The sequence below is a fragment of the Python bivittatus genome, unplaced genomic scaffold (assembly GCF_059951505.1).
Source record: "Python bivittatus isolate LINGU-HERP-01145 unplaced genomic scaffold, Pbiv_v1 ctg000960_np1212, whole genome shotgun sequence".
Taxonomy (NCBI): domain Eukaryota; kingdom Metazoa; phylum Chordata; class Lepidosauria; order Squamata; family Pythonidae; genus Python; species Python bivittatus.
In genome coordinates, this window is record NW_028277124.1 from 10109318 (window position 1) to 10129366 (window position 20049).

The 20049-nt window shown below is 40.3% G+C and overlaps 1 protein-coding gene across 1 annotated transcript in view; it reads right to left on the reverse strand.

The window, feature by feature from the left end:
- The window catches only part of DIAPH1 (diaphanous related formin 1), a 74778-nt gene extending 61677 nt beyond the window's left edge, over nt 1–13101 (reverse strand). Inside the window, 2 exon segments of the mRNA XM_088131594.1 lie at nt 1047–1073; nt 11673–13101. Of these exon segments, the coding sequence (XP_087987720.1) occupies nt 1047–1073; nt 11673–11834 (189 nt within the window). The 5' untranslated portion in view covers nt 11835–13101.
- Nucleotides 13102–20049: the final 6948 nt, after the last annotated feature.

A 20049-nucleotide genomic window follows, 5' to 3' on the forward strand; every position in this document is an offset into this window, starting at 1 on the left:
AAACAATGGGAAAAACAAAGGTTACCTAAGGAACCACCTCTCCCCTATGACTTCAACCTGTCCCACCCGATCACACAGAGAGGGCATGCTTCGGACCCCCTCAGTGAAAGAACTTCGATTAGCGGGGTCCAGAAGGCGGGCCTTCTCTGCAGTAGCCCCCGCTCTTTGGAACATTCTGCCCCCGGAGGTGCGATTGGCCCCCTCACTCCCGGCCTTCCGTAAGGCTTTGAAGACCTGGTTCTGCCACTTGGCCTGGGGTGGGGAGGGAATACCTCAAGCATGGGGATGGCTAGCCCCATAGAGGCCTTCTGTCTTCAGCCTCAGATTTTTCATCTTCTTGGACTCTCCTTCCCCTTTTTAGTAATTTTTTAACTGATGTTTTATGAATGTATATATATTTATGTTTTTAATGTTTGTTGTGAGTCACCCAGAGTTCCCCCATTGGGGGGAGATGGGCGGCTTAAAAAAATTAACAAATAAATAAATAAACAAACAAACAAATAAATAAATAAATATCTTGTGGCTGCCTATCATCCCAATGCCTACTATGCACAGGAATATTTCACAGTTTTTTATAAAGAAGGGAACTACAGAAATAAACCATGTAACATTATATGCTATCTTCCAGACCCATTCTAGAAAAACAACCAAGGAGGATAGCATAGTCTGTGAAAATAAACAGCTCTGAGAGGTTGAGAGTTACACTCCCCTTTCAATCTGTTGGTGCAGAACGCAGTTTTATCCACTGAACAAACTGGAAGCCAGAGTCAGTGACTCAGCTTCTGCAAAAGATATCATTAAATGCATACACAAATTCCTTGCAAAAAAGAGTAGCATGAGGGAATAACATAGACAAGGATACTATACAATCTTGAAAACTGGTTAACATACTCTATCAAGGCAAACACTTAATAAAAGAGAAAAGATAGTGTAGTCATAAAGCTAGTAATAAAGATCCACAAAAGAGAGTACACAGAAACTATTTTAGGATTCAGTGATAACTAACAAAAACAGTTAATACCAAAAATAAATATTATCACTCTTACCTCATCTGCCATTACACGCTTCAAATTCTACAATTGGAGGGGAAAAAAAGAGGAAAAGATAGAAAAAACGAATCAGTATGTTAAGAAAAATTCAGTAGCAAAAAAGAAACATGTGAATACACATTAAGTGGATATTAATTACTTTAATGTCCACAAATATTTTCTTCTTAGCTATACAAAATACAATTAAACTTTCTAAATGTTCTTTAGATCTTATTTAACAGCAGTCCTTAAGTCCCCTGAGTATTTCATCCAATTCTGAAAATACTTTACATCAGTTTACAATCTAAAAAGAGCTTGAAATGTACTGGCAAGCTTTATGTGAAACCATATTTCAGATAGTATTCTATGTGTATAGGAATCAAAGCTGGCTGTAAATACACTAACCAAGATATTCGAAACCACCTTTAGAATGGCAGTTTTCTGGGGAACAGTTCCAAACTGTATGTGAGGAATAAAAGAAAAAAACAGAGGATACTGGGTGGAAAATCATTGGAAAGGGAACTGTTTAATTGACAGAATCTCCACTTGCATTCTGCATTTTTGCATTTAAGCTGTAAGTTTCAATAATGCAAAAAGCATCAGCAAATGGGCAGACCCTCTCAAAGGAAAGAGGTAAAATATAATTCTTTCCTCCCCTGTTGCAATTCAGAGGAAAATTCTTCCACTGAATGTAGGGTTTGAAATATAGGAATCTGATGTGCTATCACTGAGAAATATCCCCTCAATGGGACTAGTGATCCTATGTAACATGGGGAACTTTTGGCCCATGGAGTTTTCCAATTCGACTCACCATCCCTGGTAGACCCTCAAATATCCCCTTTGCTCTAGCTAAGATGTCATCTCCACAATCCCACCATTTTTTTACTCAGAGGGAACATAGAAAACTTATTTCCAATTAGCAGCTGATCAAACATGAAAAACTTGTTTTTCAATCCTGCAAGGTTTTAAACAAGCCTCCAATGTGGCATCACTTGTGTGTTTATATTCTAGCAAATCTAGATATCACCAGAATAGCACCTAAAGAACTTAATTACAAGTTGCCTTGTAAAGGCAGATATCCTGAAAAGCAAAATAAAAAGCTAAGTATGAATTGTCAGAATGTCTGTTTTAGACAATGTTTTGAGAGGCTGCTTTTAAACCACAAACTTTTTCATAAGTCACATATGGACAACCTTTGGGTGGTCATGCCAATACAAATGAGGAACTTTATATTTTCCGTCACCTGTACCTTAAAAACTTACTTAGAAATTAGTTATTGAAGCTGGGGAGATAATAACTTTTCCTTCAAAACAAGAGATGTTTTAATATTTTATATTCATTCAACCCAGTAATCTCTACAATCAGACTAGGCCACAGCCTTCCAGAATGCAGGCATTAACATATACACTAAGATAATGGGATGCATATTGTATATAAGTAGAGCTAAAATGGGCATGGGGCAGATGGAGACCACACTCAGGCATGCAAACTGCAGTTCCAATGTCACTGCTACTGACACCAATCTTTGCACAGATCTGAAAGGTAGCTGTAAGGTAGCTGCTTACAGAGATCTAATGCATACATTAGATTGGCAAGGCAGCTATAAACGATAAGTTTGTCTGACTGAACACACCTGCCATACAGAACAATGCCTTATCAGGATCACAAGCAGAGTTGTGAGCACCATTCAGTTCATATCCTTACACTGAACACAAGTCACAGAATCGTAGAATGTAAGGATTAAAAGGTACCATGGGGATCACCTAGTCCAAGCCATTGCCCAACATGGGAATCCACTATTACATGATGATCCCTACAAGCAGCCCATGTTACAGCAGGCAGAAAGAAAAATGCAAATGATCACTCTTTATTCAAAAAACAAAGTTATAAACACAGAATGAGTAAAGGCTAGGCTAATCTCCTTAAAGCAGAAGTGCAAAAAAGTGGAGTCCTTGTGTGGTGTGTGACCTAGAAGGATAGCCAATCTGGACTATAAAAGTCTTTTGGTTCTTCTATATCCCCTAACCTTTGCTCCTCTTTTCCTGCTTGCTATGTTAGCCACTGCCTCTTTTTCTATATCCTCCTTCTGGGTTTTCTCAAAGATCCCCCTCTCAAACTCAGGAAGAAGTGCAACAACCTACATGTAACTTGGCTGTTTTTGCTTGGTGTAACTGCTCCCCTTCTATGACCAGTGGGCCTTTAAAAATGTTAAGTGTGGCTCCAGTCAGTAAAAAATCACTTGCCCGTGGTTTAAGACAACCGTATTTAGATTCTACAAAGTTATAAATGATCTACAATTCATCTTTTCTTTCTATATTCTATCTAATCCTCACTTTCTTGAATTCCGTTATGTGTAATTGTATTCTTCAGGCTCTTTGATTTTAGTATCTGTTTTTCAGCTTACACACTTGAAAACTCAGGAGTTTTGTTTTCTATCAGTTTAGCTGTAAGTTCAGGATACACAATTATGGGACTGAGGAGAAAGGAACCAGCATTTGGCAGCTGGCAGTCATAACAGCAATTTACCTTCTCACCACAGATCTCTCTGTAAAGGAACAAGAAATCAAGCGAGCTGATCAGTGAATGCTAAGTTAGATCTTTCATGTTTCTATACACTGCTGTCTAAATTGCTCGTTTTTACTTTGTTTTGCAGCATCAAGCTTAAAATTCTATTTGAGCAAAATGCAACTCTTCTCATACATACTTCTCATTTGGGTGAAACAATTCAGCCTCCCTTGTCCCAGCATTTCATATCTGACTAAGACATTCTCTCCCTCCCCTTGTGGTTTTCAATACAGGAAACAAGCTACCCACCCAAAGGCCTACAGCTAACGGAACAGGCTGCGGTGATGAAACAAGTTAGCAAGCAAGCACTCTTGAAACTGTTACACCCAGAAGTAAGAGCATCCAGCATGTTTAATATTACATCAAAAGTAGAAATCATTTACTGACAGCTGACTAAAAGCACTGTGCCTGCCTAATGTGTATTTCTGCCGTGTCTAAAATGAGCATTGTTCTAACACCTCAAAACTTTAACCTTTTGGCACATGCACCATAAAAAGGCAAAAGCTCCAACCGTAACAAGAGAGGAAAAAATGCAAATCAGATCTAGACTGAGAGGCAGTCATTACTATGCAACTACTCAAAGAACAGGAACTCCAAGTTGTGGTGATTCTCATGCTGAATTACTACATATGTAGCAACAACTAAATAGCTGCTTCTTTCAAATACAGGAGATGCTTAATCAATAAATCCCTATCACAAAGCCAAAAAAATCAACTCCCTGCCAATAACAGTTAAATAGGTATTTTATTGTTTCAGAAAGGTAAAAGCCATGGATGGTGAGTTTTTTGGAAGAAATCTGAAAATGAGTTTTGCCCACTCACTTTTCCTAGAAAAGGAACCAAGCAAGTTCTAAGAAAAATGGAAGTGAGAGTAAGGCAAATGACAGTGACATCCTATATGAATCTTTTGGATGATACGCTAGTCAATGAACTGGCATAACCTGTATGACTAAGGGTGTGACATTAGCAATCTCCAAAGGTGAGAAGACCACCTGGTTGCAGAAATGGCCCAGCAAAAGTACAGCCACAGCCAGGAGTGGAGATTGGACTATTGAGCACAGTAGTATCAGCCAGAGCCTCAGTTTCAGGAGTAGATTCTCCTTAGTAAGTTCATATTTAGTGACCATATCTTAGGGAGGTGTTCTTAGTGCCTTCTCAAGGAGACAAAAGGCATAATCTGTTGGCTCAGGTAATAAAAGAAGCATTCTGTACCTGTAAGCCAGAGGAAGGAGATAAGATGAATCTGCTCCAGAATCAGTGAACTGTCACTTGTTACCTCCCCCCCAACCAACATCCCAAGAGAAAAATCGTTCTGCAGTGCAGATGACACCCCATTACTCATACCTGGATGCTGCCCTGGGTGGAGCAACTCATCTTCCTCAACCTTCCCTTACAAAACTTTCAAGCCCTACTAATGGAGGGTTACTGAGATTTACTCTTTACTCTACCCTCTAGGCTATTGCCACAAAGCATCCATCATGCAAATGTGGCCCATGATAATGGATGTGCTGGGCTTCAGTCACTGACTCATCCAGCACACACTGGGACTAAATTACCATCACCCTACACACATACAGTACTACAGTCTCACCTACTCCCACATATTCTCTCTCTGTCTCTGTCTCTGTCTCTGTCTCACACACACACACACACACACACACACACACACACACACACACACACACACGTTGCTAGGCCTTAGTCATTGACTCACATTTTAATTATGCAAAAGAGAAAAATCAAAGGTCATATGGTAATCGACAGCTACAAATATCTAAAAGGCTGAGATGTACAATAAAAAGTGTAGATCTGTTGTCTGTTGACAAGGACCAACAGATTAACATTAAAAGAAAGGAGATTTGGGTTGAATTTTAGGAGAATTTCTAACAGTAAGAACTATTGGGCAATGGAACTGTCTGCCTAGATGAGTGGCGAGCTTCTCCTTGTCAGAGGTTTTCAAATGGGGTCATGATTGCTACTTGTTGGAGATAGTTTAGTGTAGGGGTTCTCAAACTGTGATCCTTAAAATTATAAATTTTAATCACACAAATTAAGTGTGACCCCCCCTTTAGGAATTACACTAATGATTTCTTTGGGGTAGAGATGGGCAAGAAAGAAATACACCACTTATTTCTAGTAATTAAATGTTAATTTATGTTAAATGAATATTAAAATATGCATTAAATGATAATAAAACCTTGGTAAGTTATAAAATAAAACCTCAGGAACATGAATCTAAAACAATATTTTGTTACTATTAAGTAAATTTGACATATTAAACATAAATAGTTCACGATATTGTACTGAAAGTTTCTTAATTGAACAACCCAAAGGGGGAAAATATTTTTCATAGGCATCAGCATTCCACTACTGTAGAAGAAATACAGAGCAGCTTTTGCCCCACCCATTTGGACAGTAGCACTCATCCACCCACCTCTCCTATAGTGTGCCAGCAAAAAATTATGGAATAGCAATGGCTGATGTACTCCAACACACTAGAAGCTGTCTGATAGAAGTCTGCTAAAGGTAAATTCTTTAAACTTTCATAATCAGCACTGAAAAAGTTATTTCTGCTTCCTAAACCTTGGGTTTAAGGAAAACCCAGGGAGGAGGTGGGGGGAATGTGCACTACCAGTCTCTTCCTACACAAAGCAATCAACTTCTTCCCCACCCTCTTCATTGTTTATTGCTTTTTCAGGAAGCATCCCCAACAGCCACAGCAGGGCAGGGCAGGACTGGGGACTGCTGCCTTGAAGGCCCCTATTTCTCTCACTTTACTTATGTGTGCCTTTGCTTTGCTTCCTCTCCCTCCCTCTGCCAAAAGGGTTCACCCAAACACATTGGCAGCTCATCCACACTGCCCTTTACCCAGCAGGTTTTTCCATGCAATATTTTTCCCCTTTGCACCTTTGCACCTTTGCTCAAGCAAAGGTGGAACACTCTGACTTTCTATCTGCTTTGAATGAACTGGCAACTAGCTTGTCAAGGCAGAGTGGGAGGCTTTACATGAGACCTTCCACAAAAAATGCAAACTCCCTTAATTTGCTTGCAATATTCACAGTTCAAGAATCACTGATTTAGTGGTTTAGTGTATTAAAGAAGGGGATTGGAACAGAAAACCTATAAGACCCCCTCCAGCTCAGATATTCTAAGATTCTAGGAGAAGAGTAAAGAAAATGGACATTGAAGTGTTAAAAAATCTTTTAATTTAAATTAGATTTTAATATTTCCTAAAGCATTTTGTAACAAATTATATCCAACTCAAAGATATCAAAATTATCAGTTACGATAACTCCTAATTATATTCTATAAACATGCATATTGACAGCAATATATGAGCTTAGGTCTCACTTATTCTGCAGTTGGCCTTCTAAAACAGCAGAAACAACCAAGTTCTTACCTCTCACTAAAAGCGCAAAGAAAAATAAAATACGTAGGACCAGAACCAAATTAACTCTACTGCAAAGTATCTAATCAACCTAATTAGCAGAATCTTTTGAGCACTATATCTAGAACTGATATACAGGTGAAACTCGAAAAATTAGAATATCGTGCAAATGTTCATTTATGTCAGTAAGGCAACTCAGAAGGTGAAACCAATATATGAGATAGATGCATTACATGCAAAGCGAGATATGTCAAGCCTTACTTTGGTATAATTGTGATGATTATGGCGTTCAGCTTATGAAAACCCCAAATTCACAATCTCAGAAAATTAGATTATTACATGACATCAATAACACAAGGATTGGAAATAGAACAATATCGGACCTCTGCAAAGTATAAGCATGCATATGTACTCAGTACTTGGTTTGGGCCCCTTTTGCAGCAATGACTGCCGCAATGCGACGTGGCATGGATGCTATCAGCCTGTGGCACTGCTGAGGTGTTATGGAAGACCAGGATGCTTCAATAGCGGCCTTCAGCTCCGCTGCATTGTTCGGTCTCATGTCCCTCATCTTTCTCTTGGCAATGCCCCATAGATTCTCTATGGGGTTCAGGTCAGGCGAGTTTGCTGGCCAATCAAGCACAGTAATCCCATGGTCATTGAACCAGGTTTTGGTACTTTTGGCAGTGTGGGCAGGTGTCAAGTCCTGCTGGAAAATGAAGTCAGCATCCCCATAAAGCTCGTCTGCGGAAGGAAGCATGAAGTGCTCCAAAATCTCCTGGTAGACGGCTGCGTTGACCCTGGACTTAATGAAGCACAGTGGACCAACACCAGCAGATGACATGGCTCCCTAAATCAACAGAGACTGTGGAAACTTCACACTGGACTTCAAGCATCGTGCATTGTGTGCCTCTCCATTCTTCCTCCAGACTCTGGGTCCTTGGTTCCCAAATGAGATGCAAAAGTTGCTCTCATCAGAAAAGAGGACTTTGGACCACTGGGCAGCAGACCAGTTCTTTTTTTCTGTAGCCCAGGTAAGACACTTCTGACGTTGTTTGTTGTTCAGGACCGGCTTGACAAGAGGAATATGACATTTGAAGCCCATGTCCAGGATCCGTCTGTGTGTGGTGGCTCTTGATGCACTAACTCCAGCCTCAGTCCACTCCTTGTGAAAGTCCCCAACACTTTTGAATGGCCTTTTCCTGACAATCCTCTCCAGGCTGCGGTCATCCCTGCTGCTTGTGCACCTTTTTCTACCACACTTTTCCCTTCCACATAACCTTCTATTGATGTGCTTTGATACAACACTTTGGGAACATCCAACTTCTTTTGCAATTACCTTTTGGGGCTTTCCCTCCTTATGGAGGGTGTCAGTGATGGTTTTCTGCACAACTGTCAGGTCAGCAGTCTTTCCCATGATTGTGATTCCTACTGAACCAGCCTGAGAGACCATTTAAAGGTGCAGGAACCCTTTGCAGGTGTTATGGATTCATTAGCTGATTAGAGTGGGACACTTTGAGCTTAGAATATTGAACCTTTTCACACTATTCTAATTTTCTGAGATTGTGAATTTGGGGTTTTCATAAGCTGAACGCCATAATCATCACAATTATACCAAAGTAAGGCTTGACATTTCTCGCTTTGCATGTAATGCGTCTATCTCATATATTGGTTTCACCTTTTGAGTTGCCATACTGACATAAATGAACATTTGCACGATATTCGAATTTTTTGAGTTTCACCTGTAATCTGATGACCACCTGCGAAGAAATGGGCACAGAGGAACAAACAAACAAATTCCATCCCAAAATCCAGAGAAGAACTAAAAACTAAGAAAATCCAGATAATTTTGAACCATCATCTATCCTCCTTTGGCCTTTGACTTACCATGAAATCCAGTAAAACTCTAGTTCTAGCTACTACCAGCGCTGACCACTTCAAGGCTCACAGAGTAAAAGTCTTTAAACTTAAGAACTAAGTACTCTCAAATAAGACAGATTCCAGCTAACCTAATACCGAGCCATCCTGACTAAATATGGCGAGTAATATTCAGAATTTCTGAGAGGTTCAGAGAAATTCAGAGTTTGGTCTAGTGGTTAAGGCACCAGGCTAGAAACCGGGAGACTGTGAGTTCTAGTCCCACCCTAGGCATGAGGTGAGTTGGGCCAGTCACTCTCTCTCAGCCCAACTTACCTCACAGGGTTGTTGTGGGGAAAATAGGAGGAGGAAGGAGTATTGGGTATGTTCGCCACCTTGAGTTATGTATAAAAATAATAAAGGCGGGATCAAAAAAATCTAAAAAAAAAGTCTGCACTCCCCACATGCAGTCTCTGGAGCAAGTCACCCAATACAGTGATCAAGACTGTTTTCATTCCATGTTCAAGCCAAAAGCTAGACTGGAATGGATATACATAAACTTTGTCTAAAATAGTCTGGATTTTACAGGGCCTTGCTCAAGTATGGAATTCTGCAGAGAGAGCAATAATTACTTCAGTGTCAGATAATTTCCTCTCAATTAAGAAAATTATTATAGCTTCTTCCAAGGAAATATCCATCATTTCCAAGCTAGTAGTTCAGATCTAGCAAAGGAAATACCAAATAGCAAATGTAGACTTTAGTTCTCCAAACAGATTAACATCCTTAGATTAAATGCTTTTTTATTTGTTCAGCAGAACAGGATTAGGCAATTTTTTTGGCTCTCTATATCTCTGATTCCTGACAAAACTACAACATACCAGTTCACTGATCCAGGGGTGCTCCTTGGCACTGAGCAGTTCTGGGTGAACCAGAAAATGGCTTGGAAGACAAAGACTGTTTCACACCAACCACGGTTAAGAGCTCATGGCAATAAGAGCGGCAAAACATCAATATTTCTCCACTCTTACTGCATTCTCAGAATGCTGGCCAGCAGTCCTTTTTAAAGTCACCCAGACTTTATTAAGTAAGGATAGGCTGGAAGACCATCTGTTGGATTGCTGTGAGGAATTCTCTAGGTATCTGGTGAATAAAATCAGCTTGGAATTGGACCAAAACCATGTCTTGCCAGGCTTCCTGATATAAGTTTGAGTATGTCCTGAAAAAGTGGACAAAATTCTTTATAACATCAGCTTTGTCCTGTATGGTCTGTATTCCTTTCCTTCATGGTTGGTGAAAGCTCCAGAGAAGTGAGTCGGGGTGAGGTTGGGATGGTGGTAAAAGCATCCTTAAGAGAAATGCATTGAAAAATAAACATCTTATACAAATCTATGGTATGTTTGCATCTCTATACAGTTCTGGTTACATTTGAAAAATTAATATAATACAGCTGGAAAATACGCAGAAGAGGGCAACCAAAATGATCAAAGGATTCCAAAGGTCCCTACAAGAAAAGGCTAGAAATTGTGGGATTTGTGGAAAAATAGCAAATAAGGACAGACATGAATGAGATATATTAAACTATGCATGGTGTGAGAAAGTAGACATGGAGAATTTTTTTCCCCGAAATCCAGCTTGGTGTAATGGTTAAGGTGTTGAACTAGAAACTGGGAGACTATGCATTCTAGTACTCCCTTAGGCACAGAAGCCAGCCAGGTGACTTTAAGTCAGTCATTCTCTCTCAGCTCAACGCACCTCACAGGTTTGTTGTTGTGGGGAAGAAGAGGGAGCATTATGGATGCCATCTTGAATTGCACAAAATAAAGGCAGGATACAAATCTAATGAATAATAAGCACTAGGACTAGAAGTTGTCCAATGAAGCTAATTTAAAGATGTGGAACAGAAGAAATAAAGTACTGTATTAATAGGCATAGCTGTGAAATTCATTTCCTCAAGATGTATGATGGCCTCTAACTTGGACAGCTTTTAAGGAAGATTGGATGATTCAAGGAGGCCAACTCTATCAAAGCTATTAATCTTGAGCCAATGTTATCTCCAGGTTGGGGATAGCTTGCTTCCAAATATATGTTGCAAGGGAACAAGCAAGGAAATATATTCTTCCACCTCCTGCTTGGAGCAACTCAGCGGCATCTGGCTGGCCACTGCTGGAAACCAAATGCTGAACTAAGCTGGATCTTGCCTAACCCAACTCTCATATTCTAATCTGCCCTGATCCCTTCAAAAGTACTCTAAGAACAGCTTCAGAGCACTCTAGGAGGAGACTTTACTGCTTGTTAAAAAAAGTGCAGCTAAAAGTGCCTGCTCTTCTCTGCTATGTATATTTACTTTTTCAATGGATCTTAATCCAGGTATGATTTAGAAACTCTGAGCTTTAAAACAGAATAGAAAGCTGAGCAGTGCAGATTGCAGATATTACAAACCATTAAAGAAAATCAAGTGAATATTAGGGTTAAGGTTAATTAAGATACAGCCCAGGAATCCTGCAAGCGCGGAGAACTAACTAAATCTACAGGAAAAACTTCCCAGCAGAGTTGGTGAGGCAAGACGTGAATCGAGGCCTGAATCATACCCAGGCAGGCAGAATTCAGACTCTGCTATTGGACGGACCCAGGAGGAAAGGAAACTTCCTGCCTCACCCGTCCTATCGCCCAGCCGAGAACCTGATGGGACCCTGCCTGGACCCACTGTAAGCAAGGCCGAGCCGACTCCACCAGCCCAAGGAGCCAAAGAAAAGGCGGGTAGGGCTGCTCCGCCCGAGGGCTCACCCAGATCCTTTGCAGTAAGGCAGGTGGCCTGCCTCTCTCAAGACTACTTACGAATTTCCGCGGTTTGCCGCCGCCGCTGCCTCCTCCTCCACCTCCACCTGGCTCTCCTGCTACCGCAGCTACCGAAGACTCGTCAGCGCTCTTGCCCTTCTTCTTCTCTCGGCCGGCTCCGCGCGCGGACCCGGACCCGGCTCCGCTCCCGCCGCTCTCCATTGCGCTCGACTCGGCAAGGCCCGCGCCCGTAGACGATCCGACTTCAACTTCAGCGAGCAGAACCAGCAGCACAGCAGCGGCCAAAGCAGAAGGCGCCGCGCCACTTCGGACACCGGCGCCCGCAGCAGACTTGCTCACCAACGGTTGGCTCCACTGTAAACCGCTGCGCCGGCCCAGCGGAGCCGCTGCTTCCTTGTCGTTCGGAATGTACGGCACGCCCACTGTGTCGTCACCGCGCTCCACAAAGTAAGCTCCTCAAAAATGAGAAAGCGGGAAGCCGCCTATCTGTGGTTGAACAGGTACCGTTCTTATAGAGATACGTCACTAGAAACGTCGGCGATGAAACTTCCAAGTTCCCTTTATGCCAGGGATCGAAAATGAAGCTGCCTAATCAACGCAACCATTGGAAACCGATTTTTTTCATTCATTTTTTTTTTAGTTCATATGAAAAATATGCGTTTAAATCCCGTTTCAAAACCCTGTAAACAATTTTTGGTCCTTTTCCAGCAAAATCTCTCAAATAAATAACATTTTAGGTTGTAGCAGGAGTCAAACACTTCTTGCAGTCCAGCTGGAGAGTTCAATTGCGTTAAAAAGTCTTGGATCAATTGACTTGCATGCCAACATTATTCAGATTCAAAATATATTTCATAACAAGACACGATTTAAAAATGTAGGAGGGCCTAGTTTTCTGCTAGTTTTACCATGACCCGTTTGAGCTATGCTGAAATCCACGATTTCTGTATTGTTTTTACGCCAACAGAAGTCATTTACGCCTCCAAGTACTCATAGTGAAGCCGATGCGCAACACTTAAGTCTATGGCCACAATATGACTGAATGTTATAGATCTATAATATCTGTACACAATAGATTGTTTTCTCTATCTCCAAAAGTTATACAAATCCAAAACATTTCAGTATGTAAAGCATCGTTTCCTAATTTTGAATCTTGCTTGTCAAGTGCGAATAGCCAACATGAACAACATGCACTAGTCTGAGACTGTAATAACATGTAATAGGCATGCAGCAGAAAAGTTAGCTCTGTTAATTCAAGATGCTTTTTGTGTCAGAGGTGTTTTTGTTCATGTTTTTAAAATATTTTTAAAATGTCCAGTTTCAGTCTTACCTACTAATCCTGTGTTACAGTTTTGGATGGGTTGTGTTTACCTGAAAATGGATTATAAAAGTCCTAAATTTTCATTGAACACATTCCCATGTTGTGGAGAACAATATACTGCACTGAGCAGAACAAAAAATGAGACTTCAGTTTATGGTCATTCTGCAATTCCATTCAGCTTTAGGGATTCTAATAAATGACCACTGGCCTTTAGACTCCTACAGAGGTGGATTGTTAAATTGTGCTTCAAAACATCTGACAGAAGTTGTAGCATAGCAGGAATCCTCAGGTCTTTTAGATACTGAATTGCAACTTCCAGCATTCCTTCCCATTGACCATGCTGGGGAGGGTGGATTGGACTGACACTTGAAGAACCCCTGAAAACCTGCTCCCCAACTCCTCATCTGATAAAATATCCAGGAAATTCTGACCTTTTTTATGTCCAGGTGCTGCTATCTGATCAGAATGATTTAGTTTCCATGAATGTAGCTAAATTTTGTTATACTGTCTGCAAAATTAGGCAGATTTTGACTGCCAACTGATGATCCCACCAATCTGTAAATATATTATCATGTTCTGTTCATTTCATTTAATGTATTTTTAATGTATTTAATTGTATTTTTATTTGTAATTCTGGTCCATGACCATAATAAAGATGATGCTGAACCTGCTCCCCAGGGAAAAAATGTATTCCCTTGATTACAGAAGGGTATTTTTGCCCCAGTCACCTTTTTCACATATAAAATGGAAGGTCTAATGGCAGTGGAAATAAAGGAAATGAATGTCTCTTCTACATATTAATATACATCTTAACTCTAAAGTAACTCTACACATTTGGGGCTTTTCCTTGACTGCAGCCTTCAGCTGTTTATCTCCCAATACAGCTGAAAAGGAAGCTGGTTTAAGAAATCCCTTTCTGAATTTCAACCCATTCCTACATTTATTATAAGACACCTGTTATGCTTTCTGTAGTGCAAACAAGTACCACCAACTGTAGTGGTATAGAACTCCACAACCAAACTTGCACCACCCTAAATCATAAACCCCTACATCCAAATTGCCAGTCACCACACTGTTGCCCAAAAGTAGATCCTCTGCCCTTTTATGTAGATCCTCTACACACTTTTATGAACCCTAGAATTTTCATGTTGCATCTCCAAAATGGTGGCAGCTCCACAGACATCTGTAGCAATGTCTTGCCCATTTCCACTGGAAAACGAAACAAATAAGGATATATATTAAGTCTTCTGATGGGCTTAATGCTGTTTGGACTACAAAAAAACCTCCTGTCCTCCACAAGGAACATTTTCAGCCATGCCCAATTCATGACATGACGATGTCATTACACTACCCTTTCCAGTCTCTAAGTCTTTCCAAATGACAGCAAAATTAAATGCAAACTTAGTAGGGCTACTCACGTGTTCTACATGACCCTGAAATGCACCTGATTCACCCAATGTTTTCTTTGGATTCAGGGCAATGCCAACTCCTTATTTGCCCACATCATCATATCGAAGAAATTTACTTCAAAACTGTATATCTGAAAAGAAACTAAGGGGGGCTGGGGTCCTCCTTGATGGGAATGACTTAGATTCACTAAGAATATGCAATGGAAGCAGATTAATATTTTTCTCTCTTATCTTCCTTTTTTGGAAGAGGTATTTCTTAAATTCAAGCTTCTCCTTTTGGGAAAGTGCAGTATAAGTGCTCTTCAGTAAGCTTTGGGCGTTCTAATCTCTTAGAGGAAAATGTCTTCTATATAATGACTTTGGCTCATGGCAGGCCAAATGCTTTGTTTGGCCACAAGGCAGCATCTAAAAAGTAAATCCATATCATACCAGTAATTAACCAAAACATCTAAAAAAGAAATGCTTATTGACTCCATAACTGGTTACTGGACTTTCTAGTCTTTTTGCTGAAATGTCCTTAATGAAATGGCATACAATTATGTGCAGACCAATCTGTTGTTTAGATTCAAATCATATCTCCCAAATGCTGGTAATAACTAATAGACATAGAAATAAACAAGAAAGTGTTCATACACTCTTCATGAAGTCTCTTTTACCTAGGGAGCATAAACCATTTTTTGTCTGTGCCACATTGTGGACTTCAGAATAAAAGCATCAAACTTGCCACTTTTAAAGAAAATGCATAATACTGTTTTTCTAGTATGAATCCTCCTTCTTTTTGCTTCTTCATAATAAATTGCTCTGAAAGATTATTTTCAGAGGTAGCTTGTTGTAGTGGTTAAGGTACCAAGCTAGAAACCAGGAGACCCTGCATTCTAGTCCTGCTTAGGTACAAATCCAGCTAAGTGACTTGGGCTAGTCACTTTCTCTCTGTCTTAGGAAGAAGGCAATGCAAACCACTTCCAAAATCCTGCCAACAAAAATTACAGAGATTAGTCCAGGCAGTCGCCAGGAGTGAACACTGACTCAAAGGTACCAAAAAAAGAAATTATTTTAAGGTCCTAACAGAGAAGAGTGGCATTTATTTATTTCTTTATTGCATTTGTATATTGCCAGATCAACTACAGTACAGACTCTTGGCAGTTTACAATAAAACGTCCACCATAGAGAATAAAAAATTTTAAATGTGCAAGGTAAACATTTTTTAAAATGTGATTGTTAGGCACAATGTCATGTGATCACCATTTGCAACCTCTTGCTGGCTTCCCTATTGATTTACTTGTTGGAAGCTGGCAATAAAGGTCACAAATGGCGATCACATGACCATGGGACACTGTGACTGTCATAATTGTGAGCTGGCTGCCAAGTGCCCGAATTGTGATCATGTGACCATAGGGATGCTGTGACAGCCACAACTTTGAGGACCAGCTATAAGTCTCCTTGTTCAGTGCTTTGTAACTTTGAATGGTCGCTGAACAAATGGTCATTAACTGAGGAGTACCTTTAATAATAATTTAATAATGGTAATAATAGTAGGAAATCCTGTATTCTTATTTAAACATATACATCTCCAAGAGAGTTATGTGCAGTTTAAAAGACATTACATGCAAAGAGGTGGTTAAAAAAAACAAAGATACTCAGGCATTTATTTTTTCTGTTATAATTCTTTTAGCTATTAGGATTGTTCATTCTTCAAAAATAACATGAAAGAAGTGCTTTGGACCTCATGTGGGGTACAACATCTCCCTAATATTCATTAAAATTGCCTCTCTTTTTTCAGAATTTCTGTGCAAATCTGAAAAAATGTGACTGCTTTAAGAGTTACATTAACTGAATCAATACAGCTGTATTTTTTCGAAGCTTGCAGTGAAACCTGAAAAATAGAGTGCTTTAAGGAATAGCAGAAAGATGCTATGCTCATGCAAGGTCCAAAGCACTTCTGAATCATTTTTGAAGGGAGCAGAGCCCTAATAATTAGTTGGGAGATCAGGTAGCCTGATTGGGGTGATAATGGAAGATAGTCAAAAGTGCTGGACTTCGGGATCATCAACACAGACTGCTTCCCACAGTGCAAAACTGCCACACTTACCATGTCTTGAAGATATAGGGCCCATTGCTGAGGCAGAAGGAAGCCGGTCCAAAGTGTACCAGGATAAAAGTAATATTTTCCCAGCTACTGTGGCAGAAGACTTCCCATCTCAATAGCCCACTTCACATAGAGGAGGAGCCCCCAAGAGATCAGCAATCTGCTGGGCTCCACTTAGCCTGGCAGGACTGCTGTAAGACCAGCCCCTCATTTCCAGCCACTGGACTCTGGGAATCCGTGGTCAGTTGTGCTGGGGTTGCCAACAAAATTAAAGAGCCTTTTGGCATAGCTATTTTCTTCGTTTTGCACATGTAATTTGGTCAGGGAAATATCAATCTTATGAAAGACCCATTAGGTTTTCCACAAGGTTAATATTTCCATTGGTAATCAGAAAGCAGAAACCTGCCGAGCAACATTTTTTCCCAGTGGAGAGGCGTACATGCAGAGCATGTCTTACTTTTGGGCGTCACCCTGTTCATTGATTCTAGCTTTTATTTTTAAAATAATCAGATTTCTAACAATTATAATTAGCAATACATGAGATGCTGAAGCATCCAATTCTTTCTAGTAAAAGAAGGAAGGGAGGGAATTCATTTTTGGAGCAGATGCTTTCTAGAATAAAATATACAAAGAACACCTATAACCCAAAGAGCTTATATCTCCTTGTAAAATAGGAGGGAGAAGGAGAAGCAAGGGTGACAAGGGGTGAATGGGAGAAATTAGGTGGCTACGATATGGAATGATTCAAGCAAGCAAGGGTCTTCTGCAAGTTCTCTCCATTCCCCTTCAGCTCTGCTCCCTGGAACTCGGCCTTCTCTCCCCGAGTGTTGTTTCCTATCAATGCCAGGTGTGCGAGGAGTGGAGCCACTTTGCCATTGCTACCAAATTTCCATGCCTGCCTCTCTGTTGTTTGTAGCTGATGGTTAACAAAGTCATGGCAGCAGACCACTCATCCTCTGACAGGAACATGGAGTTTCATCACCATTGGCAGAGCCAGCAAATTGCATTTAGACCTGGACCACAGAAATGGACATGGCACAGCACCAGGGAAGCTGTGGGACAGTGGCAAATGTGAGGTTTGTTTGGATTCAGAAGATAATCAAGGGTGTGTGTTTGAAATGTATCATTAAAATCAAAGGATGGCCATAAGTCTAAAACTCTGGCTGGATCATGATCTTAAGCTCCGGGCATATTTATTTACTCAAGGACAGCTTTTCTCACCTTCTTCCCCCCCCCCCACCTTACTTCTATTTCCTGCTATTCAAACTGGCAATGGTGCAGTATATTAATATATTTGTGGTGGTTTTTCCTCTCTCCCAAAATAGGCAGAACCAATTGCTGCCCTGAAAGCAACCTGCATTACTTTCTATGAGGGCAGCACATTACCTCTGTTGTGTGGGTGAGTCCATAATTAGGTTAATACCTTTATTAGGCCAACTCAGAGACCACAAATATAGTGCAAGTTTCTGAGATCTCCCTTTGCCTAGTAAAATGTCACAAAAGGAAGCTTTTGAGGAGGTAAAAAGGGCTGACTTAATATTTGATATTTAAGGCCAGAAAGCAGGCAATTGCAGACACTGAAATTAAGCTCAACCTGGTGCTGATGGCAGAAGGAAAGAAGCAAAGAAAAATACCCCCCGCTATTTTATAGAATCCAGGAGTTACTTACATCTGTCTACATCTTTAAGTGAAAATATACAAATTCTTGTGGGTAGAGTTCAATTTGTCTCCTCCCAATTTTTTTAACATAGTATGCTAGCTAAAATTACCTCATTTTAGAAATATAATTTTCATCTAACAAGGAATGTTTCACCAATGAAAGAAAGGATTATGGATATTTTAAATATTTTACATTTTATTATTTTTAATTATTTACTTGTATTTTATGGAAAGCTGGGATTTAATTTTAAACTTAATAGTAATTTTTTTTTTAGACTCCCCCTTCCTGTGTCATGCCTATCCTTACCAGCTCTCTCAAACTTCCCAGGATTACCATATTTTCCAAAGTGTAATCCCTATAGCAAAAACATGCCCCAGAAAATCCCAGGTCTCAGGCACCTGAAACTGAAAGTTACTTTGAGCTGTATGAGAAACCACCAGGAACCTCAAGGTTGTAAGCTAGGCTGGGAAGCCAGAAAAATATCTTAGAAGAAAGCAGTGCCAAACCTCTTCCATATTGCTGCCATGAAAACTACATGGATGTATCCATGCAGTCATCTAGGATGGCCTCAGATGGCTGATGGCTGATCCACCAAGTGGAACCTCCCAGGAGAAACTGTTGGTGATTTCCCCATTTAACCAAGATATAGGCAGTGGAGGCTCATGGGCTCTGCTTCCTATTTTATGGAACCCTCACTGTCCTGGACTGCTAGGAGGTCAAACCAGTCAATCTTAAAGGGAATCAACCCTGACTGCTCATTGGAAGGATTGATAATGAAGCTCAAGCTCAGATACTTTGGTCACCTAATGCAAAGAGAGGACTCTTTCGAAAAGACCCTGATGCTGGGAAAGATTGAAGGAAAAGAGAGAAGAGGATGAGATGGTTAGATAGCATCACTGAAGCAATGAGCATGAAACTGAGCAAACTCAGGGAGGCAGTGAAGGACAGGAAGGCCTGGTGCGATATGGTTCATGGGGTCACGAAGAGTCGGACACAACTTAATGACTGAACAACAACAACAACACTGTCCTGGCTTTCAGAAAATTCTGAAAATTGAATTATTTTGGAAGACCTATGGTAAATGATAGTATTTCCAGATTGTTTCATAATGCTTGAGGTTTTATGACTTTAGAATGTTATCTATTTTGGTTCCTTCCATGGACATTTCATTTCAATGCTTGTGTTGCTGTAACTGAAAGGGAATTAACTAGAAAGCCAGTGTTGTGTAGTAGTTAAGGTGCTGGATTAGAAATGAGGAAACCATGAATTCTAGTCCTCCTGTAGGCATGAAAGTCAGTTGGGGGACCATAGGCCATTGACTCTCTTTCAGCCCAACCCACCTCACAGAGTTGGTTTGGGGAAAAGAGGAGGCAGGGGCATTATGTATACCACCTTAAGTTGTTCAAAATAAAGATGGGATATAAATCAAACAATCCTTTAATACCATCATGGCTACAGCTCTTCACTAAGCTAGAGAAACATGCATTTTATCAGCTTGCATTGGAGTACTTGGGTACTGGATTTCCTTGGAAGGAATCTTGGTTCCTTTATGTCCTTAATAGTGAAGTGTGCACGCGCAAGACTGTAGCTGGATTTTGGTTCCTTCCATGGACATTTCATTTCAATGCTTGTGTTGCTGTAACTGAAAGGGAGTTAACTAGAAAGCCAGTGTTGTGTTTGGCTTTCTAGTTAACTCCCTTTCAGTTACAGCAACACAAGCATTGAAATGAAATGTCCATGGAAGGAACCAAAATCCAGCTACAGTCTTGCGCATGCACACTTCACTATTAAGGACATAAAGCACTTTCTGAAGTTTGCCCATTTTCATAATAAATTTGGTATTTCATTTTTCACCCCCCCCCCAAAATCAATCTGATTGATCTTAGATTAGATTTCACTTTGATTTCATGGTCTATAATTGAATTGTTATAATGCCTTTAATC